Source organism: Rhinopithecus bieti, unplaced genomic scaffold (genome assembly GCF_001698545.2).
Source record: "Rhinopithecus bieti isolate Rb0 unplaced genomic scaffold, ASM169854v2 scaffold_25360, whole genome shotgun sequence".
NCBI lineage: Eukaryota > Metazoa > Chordata > Mammalia > Primates > Cercopithecidae > Rhinopithecus > Rhinopithecus bieti.
In genome coordinates this window covers 1900565-1915138 of record NW_016811703.1, presented here as the reverse complement: position 1 = coordinate 1915138, position 14574 = coordinate 1900565, and the positions used below count along the sequence as shown (strand labels likewise).

At 37.0% G+C, this 14574-nt stretch overlaps 1 protein-coding gene across 1 annotated transcript in view; it reads right to left on the bottom strand.

Annotated features, from left to right (window-relative positions):
* TNKS (tankyrase) overlaps positions 1 to 14574 on the bottom strand; it is a 228137-nt gene that overhangs the window by 51487 nt on the left and 162076 nt on the right. The window contains 3 exon segments of the mRNA XM_017894677.1: positions 1882 to 2027; positions 6183 to 6262; positions 12576 to 12747. Coding sequence (XP_017750166.1) covers positions 1882 to 2027; positions 6183 to 6262; positions 12576 to 12747 — 398 coding nt within the window.

Genomic DNA, 14574 nt, shown 5'->3' with positions numbered 1-14574 from the left:
TTTTTTTTTTTTTTTTTTTTTAGTTTTGGGATGAAATATGCTAAGTGTTAAAATGAGCAATAGAAGCAAATGCTGCTTGCTCTCCATTACACTGTAACACTTTGAAAGCACTAGTGTGATTGTTAGTGAATATTCATGTCTGATGTGTCCCTTTTAAAAGATAAATAAATACATACTGGTTCAATGAGGCCTAAATCGTGTAGTTTAATTCTACTGTGCACTGCTATGTAATTACACAGAAAGCTATTGGCTTATTTTGAGATGATGTGAAATTAACTCACAACATGGGAATTCCTGTCAGTTAAAATATCTTTCTCACATTTCTAAGTAGCTGCCTTAGGCTTTGTCTAGACAAATTAAAATAATTTAACAAACTAACATAAAATATAGAGTAACTGAATTAGTAAAAATAAAATTATGCTTCTAGGAATACTGATGACTTTGGGATGGATGACTTCTTTTTAGAAGAGACTGTACATTTTTAATAGCAAAAAAGAATAAACAATAACTTAACAGACTATATAAAAACATTCATATAGGGCCGGGCGTGGTGGCTCACGCCTGTAATCCCAGCACTTTGGGAAGCCTGGGTGGGTGGATCACGAGGTCAAGAGATCAAGCCCATCCTGGCTAACACAGTGAAACCCCATCTCTACTAAAAATACAAAAAATTAGCCGGGCATGGTGGTGGGTGCCTGTAGTCCCAGCTACTTGGGAGGCTGAGGCAGGAGAATGGTGTGAACCCCGGAGGCGGAGCTTGCATTGAGCTGAGATCGCGCCACTGCACTCCAGCCTGGGTGACAAAGTGAGACTCCGTCTCAAAAACAAAACAAAACAAAACAAAATTTATATAATGCAACAAAATATTATATACAAACATTAACAGAATGAGACTACTAAGTACTGATATGGGAACACTATTCAAGATATACTATTGGGTAGAAAAAAGTAAACTGCAAAGCAGACCGTATAGGATGGTACCACCATTTGTGTTAAAAATCACTACCACCACCACAGCACACAGACAAGTCTATGCATTTACAATATCTGGAGGAATACATTCAACATCTTAATGCTGTATCTCTGAGCAGGAGGTGGGCTGACAGGAAATTTTCACTTTCTATACTGTATATTTCTCTGTTTTTTTTTGGGGGGGAGGGGGGATGGAATTTCATTCTTGTTGCCCAGGCTGGAGTGCAATGGTGTGATCTCAGCTCACTGCAACATCCACCTCCCGGGTTCAAGTGATTCTCCTGCCTCAGCCTCCCGAGTAGCTGGGATTACAGGCATGTGCCACCATGCCTGGTTAATTTTGTATTGTTAGTAGAGACGGGGTTTCACCATGTTGGTCAGGCTGGTCTCAAACTCCTGACCTCAGGTGATCCGCCCGCCTTGGACTCCCAAAGTGCTGGGATTACAGGCGTGAGCCACTGCACCCGGCACATTTCTGTTTTTTGTTTTGTTTTGTTTTTGTTTTTTTTTTGAGACAGAGTTTCACTCTTGTTGCCCAGGCTGGTGTGCAATGGAGCAATCTCAGCTCTCCACAACCTCTACCTCCTGGGTTCAAGCAATTCGCCTGCCTCAGCCTCCCGAGTAGCTGGGATTACAGGCGTGCACCACCACACCCGGCTAATTTTGTATTTTTAATAGAGACGGGGTTTCTCCATGTTGGTCAGGCTGGTTGCGAACACCCGACCTCAGTTGATTCGCCCGCCTCAGCCTCCCAGAGTGCTGGGATTACAGGCGTGACATCTCTATGTTTTAAACAAAAAAATAAGGATTACTTTTTTAATAAAGAAAAAATCTAAGACTTCAAAAATATTTAAAATTTTTTTAAGCATGAAGAGAATGACTCCCAAACAGCTAACTTCTAACACCTACCCCTTGTCTTTGGCATGGACATCGGCACCATGGTGTAGCAGGTACTCTACAACAGACACGCGGTTGTAGCCTGCCGCGAAGTGTAAGGGCGTGGAATGCCGGCCCTCTAAGTCTCTACAATTCACATTTTGAGGGCTGCAAAGTTGCTTTCGTGGTGCACACACAGAGACAAACACAAAACAAACATTACTATTTATTCACAGGTTTTGCCCCAAAATAGTGCAACATCTTGGATAAATTATAATTTTCTAATGAATATTTATTTCCAAAGATTAAACAATACAAATGTCTAGAAATCAGCACTACACTTTACAGTGACTACAAATATTTATTATATACAGAGCAAATTAATGTTTTTCGACATTTCCTGACCAAAATCAGAATCAAATAGAAAAACCCACAATAAAGCAAGCATTTTCAATGCAAACACTGCCTTCCTGTTTTACCTTTGTCCTTCCTCCCTGAGATATGCTATACTGTTTGTCATGGCACACCTGCTTGTGCTAGCACCAACCTCAGTTGACTATGTAACTAGAGAGCTCTTGTCTTCTCTAATGTGAGTCAAGCGAGCAAAAGGCTCTGGAAAATTATTTTTCTGCCTGGGCCTCTCCCTCGGTCTTTTGATTGACTATAGCAAAGCTATGTAGTCAACAGGTCTTTACTTGACTTTTGGGGCAATGTTTGCTTACCTACAAGTTAAACTGGTTTTTTAATCATACCCTAGCTTTTGGGCTCTCTCTTTCATCTCTTTCAGAGATGTCCCCCAAATCTCTTCTGTGTCTCCTTATCGCTCTCTGAATGCTTCAATTTCAGCACAATCTAAATTGTAAGCTCAATTTGTTTACAAAGCAGCAGGATGCCATGTAAGGAATGAAAGACTATATCACCGGTGGTAATAAGTGAGTAATTATAATAGCTGAATAATAATTTACAGTTTATAAAGAATATCAGCTGGGCGTGATGGCTCACACCTGCAATCCCAGCACTTTGGGAGGCCAAGGCGGGCAGATCACAAGGTCAAGAGATCGAGACCATCCTGGCCAACATAGTCAAACCTCGTCTGTACTAAAATTACAAATATTAGCTGGGCATGGTGGCACACGCCTGTAGTCCCAGCTACTCGGGAGGCTAAAGCAGTAGAATCACTTGAACCTGGGAGGCAGAGGTTGCAGTGAGCTGAAATCGTGCTACTGCACTTCAGCCTGGTGACAGAGTGAGACTCCATCTCAAAAAAAAAAAAAAAAAGTATCATATTCTTTCAGTGAGGAAATTATTATCTATGAAGTTGATAGATAACAAACCAGGGATGGAGGTTAATTTATAAATTAACTTTACAGATAAATACATCAGGGATGAAGGTTAAGTGACATCCTTTTCAAATAGTTGGTAAGGGGTAGAATAAAGACTCAAACCCTGCTTTACTGACTTTTAACCTCCTGGTCTTTGTGCTACATCATGTATCATTGCTTACTTTCGTAATTATCCAACTTGAGGGAAATGATCAGAAGAAAGGCAATGAAAATTAGAAAAAGCAAATAAAGAAGAGCAGACAACAGCATGCATGCTCTAGGCTATAAAGGATGATTGCAGGGTCTTTGGGGATTTTCAGGCATTCACAATTTTGCTGCCACTTCCGCCACTGTAATAAGCTATTATTACATAGAAATTAGGAACCTGAAAGATTTCTACTGATAGAGTACGTAGGAGTGCTAGTGCTACGGGTTGAATGTTTGTGTCCTTCTGGAATTCATGTTGAAACTTAATCTCCAATGCAATGGAGTTAAGCAGGTGACTGGGTCATGCAGGCTCTTCCCTCCTGAATGGGCTTAAGGCCTTTCTAAAAGAGGCTTCACACAGCATTTGGCCATTTTGTTCTTCCGCCTTCTGCCAAGTGAGGATACAGCATTTGCCCCCTCCAGAAGAGGCAGCAACAAGACACCATCTTGAAGGCAGACAGACAGGGTCCCCACCAGACACTAAGCCTACCAATACCTGGATCTGGAACCAGTACCCGTTCCTAGCCTCCAGAACTGAGAGAAATAAATTTCTATTGCTTAGAAATTGCCCAGTCAATGGTATTTTTTTTTTTATAGCAGCACAAATCGACTAAGACAAGAAGCTTTCACACAGGTAGGATAAAAACAAGCTCTTTTAAAGTGGTGTAATTTTCACACGACAGGAAGGAGTCTGGGTGGTAAGGGCAAGTTCACAATCTCATCAACTCTATACAGAAATGCACCAGCCTCTAAAACCTGAAGAGCCATTGTCATCTGGCCAGGTCAAATATCTTTTCATGACAAATGAGTCTATGGCTATATTAATATATAAATAGCACAATTGACAAATTAAATAAAAATGAATAAATTAATACATAAATCAAAAGAAAAGATGCAAAATTGATAGTAGACACCCTCTATGGAGTCTGACATGATTGAAGCTTCTTCCTAATGCTGCTTTCCTCCACTGGTTCTCACATTCTAAATTAACTCTATTATTATTCTAGCAGAGAGTACTGACAAAATAGGAATAAGCAGGGAATGAAACACAACTCAGTCTGTGAGGTTACAGAAACAGACGCCCATTCTGCTTATCAAATATTTGATCTTTAAGATTTAGAAATTCTTTATTCTGTTTCAGTTTTCTTTCGAATGCCAAAGTAATTTTACATCCTTCCTACCTACTTTTCATAATTTCAAATGCTTTATTCAGCAGGCAGCCTTTTCTTCTAATACCTCAATTCTAATACTTTCTAAAGTCTCTTGGAGAAGAAATTTACCAGGCCTAATTCTCACTCAATTTGTGCTGCTTTGTTTTCTTTTGCTACTTCCATTCCACAAATCAAAATAAATTTGGCCTTCACTGTGAATGGATTGTTTAAGAAACCTAAAAGCTGTAGTATATATCTGCCTATCATGTACAAAACACATGGAATTTAAAACTGTGCACTTTAAAAATAAAGTATGTATTAATTATAATAAGCATATATAGCAATTCTGGCACTGAGATTATCATGTTCTGAAAGGAAGCCTAATTGTTTCATCTTTAAGAATTTTCTTTTATTAGAATACATTTCAAGTGAAGTATTTTAAGAAAAAATATATAGTTTTAGATTTTAGACAACATAAAATTTCTCCCTAGTGGCTATCACAACTAAAATTTACTATTATTCTTTAAATAACTTAGATACTATTTTAAGTTGGAAGTGATCCTGGAAGTGCCCACATATTAAAACAAAAATAAAATTTCTAGGCAACAGAGCTCAGAATGTGTTTACCGTCACTTTCAACCAGTATATGTTATCAAGAAAGCTAAAATTAGTTTGCTAAAATCGCAAAAACAAAGTTTGCTTAAGAAGAGGTGACAAAGTTGACAGTACATCATAAAAAGTACTGTGACTGTCAATAGCAAATTCACTATTAACTTTTCTATAAAAATAAAGGCAAAGTTGAGTGCAGTGGTGCATGCCTGTAGTCTCAGCTACGTGGATAGCAGGCAGGGTAAGGCAAGAGGACTGCTTGAGCACCAGGAGTTTGAGGCCTGCCTGGACAATACAGCAAGACCCTATCTCTTAAAAAAACAACAAAAAACAAACCCCAAAAGAACAACCTCCAAACAAAAAAACTTTTGCTAACTTTATCCCTAAGTGAATGATTATAGATGGGAAATGCGTGTTTTAAAAAAGCATACTCAGTATTAGAATATGACTATATTTGAAAAAAAATAAAACCACAACCATTGTTTCTATACTACAAATACAGGCTGATAAAATTTTCTAAGCAAGTAGAGCTACGCAGGGAAAAAAATCTATCTTCTGCATATGAATAATCCCAATGTTGAGGGATCACAGGAATGCTTTCCTAGAATAAATGTGTGAATCTCTGAGAAAAGATCAAGAAATATTGTTTCAAATGTCATCCTGCTAATGTCTGGGCTCGATCTAGTTTATTTATTTTGTGAATGCGGCCAAAAATAGTAACACTTTAACTAATGTAAGTGAAATTAAAAGAGCTTTCATGTAACCTGAAGAAAATTACTAAAACCATGTATATGTGTGTGTATGTATATATCCATCTGTCTATCTAACTATATATATATATACACACACACACATACATATAAATGGTTTCATAAATATAAGGCACATACTGGGAATTCCTTAGTAGTAGTACAGATTTTTCCTGCCCATGACTCTGTTCATCCTTTTACTGTTTGTATTTGAGTAGATACACTTAGAAGCTTAAAAATGAATTGGTTAGCAAAGTTCAACAGTGCTATCCCAGATATTAAGGGCACTGACTTACCTTCACAGTCTCCAAGTCTCCAGCTTTAGATGCCTCTAAGAGTCGATAGTCAACATCAGAAGTACGTATAGGTGTACTCTCTGCATGAAAGGAAGGAAAGAACTCACATATATATATATATATATCTCCAAACTCATATATTCCAACTGCATTCATTTTGGAAACAAAAATGGTTCTTGAGGGATCGCAAAGTAGTTCAGGAAGAAAAATTATTTAGTTTGGTTTTACTAAATGTTGTAGCAAAACTTTGCCATAAATTTGTTATATAAACCTAGGGAAGCCACACAACTTTCAGTACTTAATGTTTAATTTTTCTATGTATGTACATATGTATGTATTTATTTTTTGAGACAGTTGCTCTGGCACAAAGGCTGCAGTGCAGTGGCGTGATCACAGTTCACTGTAGCCTCAACCTTCCAGGCTCAACCAATCCTCCCCACCTCAGCCCCCGAATAGCTGAGACCACAGGTGTACACCACCATGCCCGGCTAATTTTTGTATTTTTTGTAGAGATGGGGTTTCACCGTGTTGCCCGGGCTGGTCACAAACTCCTGGGCTCAAGTGATCCTCCTGCTTCAGCCTCCCAAAGTGCTGGGATTACAGATGTGAGCCACTGCACCCAGTCTTGATTTTTCTTTTAGTCTCAATGTACTACTCTTGGAGTCAGAATCATCTTGGAGTCAGAATCATCAAGTATAATCAGTGAGCAGAAAAGGGCTACTAAATACAGACATTTGTTTAATTCACGTTTATTGAATGGCTTTAGGAAAATGCAACTTTCAATGTTTGTATAATTGGAGGTATGACAGCAATGCTAAATAGAATATAATTAAATTGGGCTGTTAGGTCTAGAGGCTAACAAATGAGTTATTATTTTGATTGATCCAATATAAATAAACTGAAAATTCATTTCACATTGACCCAAATAAAATAAGTTTTTAAAGAAAACAATTCATACTATGTCAACCAAAAGTATGTTTATGTATATGAAGTGTGGCTTTTAGAATGAGCACACAGATGTAACACAAAAGGATGGTGCTCCAGGAGGCCTACATTTTAGACTGGGCTCTATAATCTACAACTTCGGACAAATCATGTAACAGCTCAGTTTTTGCCCTTAGCAAGTGAGTGCTGAAAACCTTTCAGATCTAAGACTGCATTACCTTATGGTCAGAGACATCTTTTTTGAGCCCACTGTCCAAGTGGGAAGATCAAGTGATGCTATGAAGAGGTTTTACATTTCAGGAGAGAGTGGCTTTCACAGAATAAGTTATGACAATTCTTCAGTAAAAGATAAACTACTTATTTGATCATAATAGCAGGTAGAATGCTGAGGTTAAGGGAGGGAAAAAGACAGTGTTTCACATAACAAAGTAAATCTTTGAATTATTTTAAAGAGTGATACTACATTTTAGTTTGTGGAACTGTTGAGGAAAGGAACCAAATCTCGCTCACCTTTATATTCCTTTTCACACAGAGAACATTCTGAAAGCATTGGCTGGACTGATTTCCACTATGTACTGGGGTCAATGTGTCTATCAAATCAGCTCTTTTTTTGGCTGCTCTTATTCTGCTCTTTCATGTCTCATTAGTCTCCATTATAAGTGTGCACATACACTACTGCATTTATAGGTAAGATGCTGTGTGTATATTATGTCTCTATGACAGTGATTCTGGAATTGACAAAATTCACTGATATGTCCTTTCAATATCTATAGGTAATATTTTTAGTTTATCATTTCAACAAAATAAAGAGACAATTATTTTATGTATATAGAGTTATAACAGTATTTTTAGATGACAGCACTTTAAGGGTACATTTAATACAGCTAAATTTTTGAAATCTAAGAATTATTTGAAATTGGAACACATATCTTGATGCAGACTGTCTACTAAAGAGTATAATTTTCCAATCAAGCAAAAAGTCTTAAGCAAATATAAGAATGCTTCTGGAACTATGAGAAAAGAATTATTAGTCCTGGTTAAAGAGGAGAAAGTAAAGATGTTTAAAATATCAGTTAATTACTATATAGACTTTAAAGACCTGCACCTATTATAAACCTTGAATAGGCCTAGGATAGACTTATTTTCAGAACTAACGTGAAAAATGTTATTAGATGAAATGACTTATATACAGCCCAGGAACTGTGTACAAAGTGATGCACAATTAAAAAAGATATAAAAAATGAAATTAAAAAATGAACATGAGTGAAAGAGTAGCTGGTATGCAAAGTACTATATTAGTAAAATTCTTTGTAAGTATGCTGGGTTTGTATATATGACATTTATTTATGTATTTGTTTAGTTCTTTCTTTTTTTAGAGACGGGGTCTATTGCCCTGGCTGGTCTTGAAATCCTGGGCTCAAGCAATCCTCCTGTCTTAGCCTCCTGAGTATGTTGGGACCACAGGCATGCACCACCATACCCGGCTAATTTTTAAAAAGTTTTTTTGTAGAGACAGGGTTTCACCATGTTGCCCAAGCTGGTCTTGAACTCCTGAGCTCAAGCAATCCTCCCACCTTAGCCTCACAAAGTGTGATTATAGGAGTGAGCCACCATGCTCAGCCTGTAGAACATGAAATTATAGTCACCTAGAATCAAAGATTAAAGATGGGCTTCTTATTTTATCTCCAATCTTATTCTGACTCATTAGAGTTTTTAAAAGGTTGGAAGCGCTAGAAGGCAGCCTATTTTTAAAAACATCTTTTATAGACTGGTAGTTTGGTCAGTATGAGACTAGTGGACTGGCAACAGGTCTTAGTGGCTTATTTCAATGTGCCACTGTAAATGGTGTTTCAGTGTTTAATTTAGCTATCATAAGCCCAATCTTCACCTGTGTAGATGAAAGTAATGCTTTTCCCACACTGGGTTATACAATCACAAGAATTCAGATCAAGATCGAACTTAAATGACCAAAAGAACTGTCTGTGGTGCTAAAAATAGTGTTATCTGTGCTATTATGGTAGCCATTAGCCATGTGTGACTACTGAATACCTGAAATGCGGCTAGTGTAACTAATGGAAGGATTTTCCATTTTATTTAATTTTAATTAGTTTAAATGTAGCCAGATGTAGCTAGTGGCTACCATATTGGAAAAAGCAAGTCTAGAGAAAGAAATCAAATCTTTTGAAATAATGTTTTAAAGTGCTAATTCATAAAAAGCTGCTTATCTTGTTTTCTTTACATTGATGTTAGTTTTGACATAAATATTGCCAGCAGTTTATAATGAAAAGTTTATTAATGTAAACTTCTGGCAATTACAGACTTGGGAGTTGAAAGTGCAGGTTTCTAAAGTAGATCTCAAATACGGTATTAACAAGTGTATTTAAGTGAATCTTATAAAATATTATCCAGAACAAATTACTATACATCTTATTTGACTGATATTAATACATTCTTTCAGAAGTCATTATAGATATAACCTGATATTGGATTACTAAATGATAACTAAAAAGTTCAGCTAATGCATGGTCCATAGTCTACCGAGACATACAAATTCCTGGTAAAATATTAGTTTAAAACTTATATCCTATTTCAAATAAGAAACAATTCCCATTACAAAAAAATAAATAAATAACTTTTGGATGGCAAAATTTTCCTATATTTTATTTTATTTTTTATTTGTATTAGCTTGTCCAGCTCAATAAAGAATTAAACTAAAAAGTTCTGCATGTTCCAAATTAAGGCATCTTAATTACCTATATAAAGTCTGTATTTCAAAAATCAATTTTTAAAGACTTTATCAAAATAATGAAAGAAAAATCATTTTCATTTGGATTCAGTATTTAGTTTTATCTTTTGCCAGAACTCATACATTTTAACTGCATTCAGTTAGAAGACATTTTAAAAGCGTTACATGGATCTAATATGCTTGATTTATTCAATACTTTCTTCTCCATTTTGTTAATTATCTCTAAAACCTATGCACATAATTTGCTGCAAAGCTATGTGTTTGCCTGATTTATGGTTAAAACATACAGAAACTAAAATTCGGTACTAAATGATTCTCAGTAAAAAAAGAAAATTTAGAAATTTTAGCAAAATAAACAACTTTTAGAAATTATTAGAATTTACTGAGAGGGAAGAAATATTTCCTAGGCAAGGAGTAATATCTTCTTTAAGCAAATGTTCTATCACTCTATAGAAACAGGAAGTCAGTCTTTTTTTTTTTCTTTTTTGAGTTCAAACTTGAAATTTATAACAGGAAATTTCATTTGTTTAGCTGGATCTTATTTATAATAGGAAATTTCATTGGTTCAGCTGGATCTTATTTTGATAATGAAGACACGCTAGATAGATTTCCTTCTAAATCTTCCCGTCTAAAGATCACCATTAAAGCTGAAGTAGAATGATCCCTATCTACGAATGACCTAGCATGAGGAAAATAAATCCTCATCAATAGTTTTCACAATGTTGTACAATTAGTTTTATTATGCTATTTAGCTCTGATCTACCTATAACAACATACACATATTACAATCTCTACAAGCTCTGGAAGGGTCCCTGTTGCATCATATAGCAGTGATTCTCTACTGGGCTGTATTTCTTTCTTTTTTTTTTCTGAGACGGAGTCTCGCTCTGTCGCCCAGGCTGGAGTACAGTGGGACGATCTCAGCTCACTGCAAGCTCCGCCTCCCAGGTTCACGCCATTCTCCTGCCTTAGCCTCCCGAGTAGATGGGACTACAGGAGCCCGCCATCACGCCCAGTGAACTGACTGGCCTGTATTTCTTGGGGTCCCTGTAGAAATTTGTGGGGTCATGTTTTGTCTTCTAATACAGTCATGTCCAATCTATTTACAGAAGAATTACAAATTATTTTATTGTAACTTATTGTAATTTTCCCTTTATATTATAGTTAGGGCTTTTTTTTTTTTGAGATGGAGTCTTGCTCTGTTGCCCAGGCTGGCTGGAGCGCAGTGGCACGATCTTGGCTCACTGCAACCTCCGCCTCCCGGGTTCCAACGATTCTCCTGCCTCAGGCTCCCGAGTAGCTGGGATTACAGGCACGTGCCACCACACCTGGCTAACTTTTTTACTTTTAGTAGAGATGGGGGTTTCACCATGTTGGCCAAGCTGGTCTCGAACTTCTGACCTCGTGATCCACCTGCCTCATCCTCCCAAAGTGCTGGGATAACAGATGTGAGCCACTGTGCCCAGCCTAGTTAGGGCATTTATATAGATTTTTGGAAAGGTCCCTATACAGTTAGGTCATACTATCTATGAATTTCACTTGTGAATATTAAAGAAGATGTCATAAGACATTCTTTATAAAAAGCGGACACTGCACCTGATAGAGTTAAGAACTACCAGACTGTAGGTAGAAAAAAGTAACCAGAACTTCTGACTCCTAGTCTACAGCCTTCTACATTTTACTCTTCTGGTTTGTCATTTCATTCCACAGCAGATATAATTCACAGACAAAATTAAAAGGTTAGGAAAGAGGTTAATTACACTAAATTTCTTTTGATTCTAGTTCATCATTTTGTCAGTAGGTAGACTGCGTTACTTCCTCTAGTTTTGAGACTTAGGAAGCCAATATCTATTTTCTTATCAGTTTATGTTTAAAATATCTAACACCATACCAGGCAGACACTGAAACATTCAGCAAGATTTTATATATATATATTTTTTTTTATTTATGTATTTATTTATTTATTTTTTGAGACAGAGTCTTGCTCTGTCACCCTGGTTGGAGCGCAGTGGCATGATCTCAGCTCACTGCAACCTCTGCCTCCTGGGTTCAAGCGATTCTCCTACCTCAGCCTCCCAAATAGCTGGGGCTACAAGCATGCACCACCACGCCCAGCTAATTTTTCTATTTTTAGTAGATACAGGGTTTCGTCATGTTGGCCAGGATGGTCTTGATCTCCTGACCTCGTGATCTGCCTGCCTCAGCCTCCCAAAGTGCTGGGATTACAGGCATGAGCCACCACGCCAGGCCTATAATTATATTAAGGCCAGAAAAAGAAAGAAAAGATAATTTTATAATAGTGTCATGAAGAATTTTAAAAGTATGTCAGAACATTACACAGGTAAGAACAATTAATTAAATGTCATTACCATATGAATGATTTATAATTTTCTCTATTGGATAGATTTTATAGCTACCATAATTCCACACTGTTTATATGAGTTTTAAGCCACCTTTGATCAGAACACTCATGAGTCAGGTTTTCAATTTAAACCTAAAAATATTAAAAGCTGTATTTGCTTCCTTACCATGACACCTACCTTACCCTACCTATAAAGGGAGATGGGGAAGGCCACAGGCTAAATTGCAAGAAAAGGCAGAGAAAAACTTCAGGCAAAATAAACGCTGCAAAGTTTGTCTGTGTATTTCAGCAGGAATGGAAGAGAAAACATAAAAAGCCCTGTCGGTCTATTTTAACTCACCACTCAGAATCTGCTGCACTGCTTCATTGCCCATCTGTGCTGCTGTGAAGCCTTGTAAGGAGATGATGGAGGGGTCAGAGCCATAACTCAGCAGAAGGCGGCAGGTCTGCAGGTGGCCTGCTAGGGCGGCTCTATGCAAGGCAGTCTGACCAAGGGTGTCCAGTGCATTCATCTGAAAAACCATTGGGTGGGCACATGGAATTGAGCATCTAGTTTAGTTTCCTTTTACATCTTAGAAAATACATTCTTATGAAAACAGTAAACTTTCAAAGCTTGTAAAAAGTCTCATAGATATTATTTACTTTTGCTCACTGATTCTGAAAACTATCTTCTTTTTAGTTACCCTTCCCTGATCACCTAACTGAAAATCACAACACACCGTCTCTTCCCTGAATGACCATTTTCCTGACTATTTCCCATTTCCTGCTACTCCCTTCAACTACTAGACTGTAAGGTCTATGGAGGGAGCAACTCTGGTCTGGTATTGACTGCTTGCCACAATGAAGACGCTCACCAAATTCTTCTGAATGAATGGATTTTACCAAACTTTCCCCCAGAATATAAAGACAACAGAATATGTAAGCGAAGACTCTCAAAGTAGTTGATTGTATTTCTTTTCTAATTTAGGTAATAAAGCTAATTATACTATCTTAACTGAATTACAAGCACATTTAACCAAAAAAAAATGATTTGAGGATTCAAACGCTCCTTTTTAAAGCTTTGAAGAGTTACCCACAGGAAGAAGAATCATTGAGCGAGTTGTGAGACTGCTTAAGACAATGTGAAACACTGGGATCACGTTCTTAACCTGCTCAACTCTGACTCATCTTACCTTCCAGCAGACCCTAATCAGCACCCTCTCCTCCAGTCAGATCAAAGTCCATGTTCACTGTGCTTGCTGCTCTTTTCAGAGAAACCCTTCTTTCTGCCTTTCTGGCTTCTGAGATCCCGTGTAAGTCTCCTCATCTCCAAGAAGTCTTCCTTGATTTCTTGAAGACTTTGATTACTCCTTTTCTGAACATCTATGTCAATTTAGCACTTAACTGTCTTATAAAATTTAATACTGGGGTAGTTTTTGTTTGAGTTAAACTAAGGTTATTGAGAATATGAGTGCATGTTACAGACAGACTTTCCGGGTCCTCTAGAAAGCTCCTGCTAAAGGTACACAGTAAATTCTCAATTATATGCTGATTGATTATTTAAAGTGTTTGTGTACAACCACCAAATACAAGATTAAGAAAAGAAAGGATATTAGACAACTGGTCTCCCTGTCGCATCTTTCATCATTACCAGTAAGGCTGTTGCACTCACTCAGGAAAGGGTTCATATAAATTGTTGATGGTTTTTCACAAAACTCCCATGAAATACTAATATATTTAACTCTATCACATTTGCCAGAAGAAAAGTGACTGCTGATACATAGCAACAAAAAAGCACAGCCATTAGCATTTATCAGTGGAAAACACAAGCTGCCAAACTAACTTGAGTTTTGATTTCTTTGTTACTTCTTCAGCACAGAAGAAAAACCTAAAATTGTGAACATTCAAATCATCAACATTTTTCTGGAAACTGGGTAAGAAACATACTAACTTATTCTATTATAGTAATGGGAACTCCCAATCCAACTTGTTAAAGCATGGGAACATGATTTGATGTCACCAAAAGTACTTAACATTCAGCACTAAAGTGATTATTTTCACCAGATTACAGAAACTGTCTCAAATAAAGATCTTGACTGCTACATTTAATGTTACACCTCAACTGTGGTAGTTAAATGCTTAAGACTGGCTTGACCTATCCATTCAGGAGTCAGAATAACGGATGTCTGGCAGTTCTGGAGGCAAAACAGATTCCCACTTTTTCTTATATCTAGAGACTGCGACCTTAGTGTATGTATTTTTATTTCTATCTGAGTAGCAAAAATGACTTTCCAGAAGATGAATAACTGAGTAAAGCTATATAAAATCATAATGACATTTGGCCCAAAATATTTAGGACA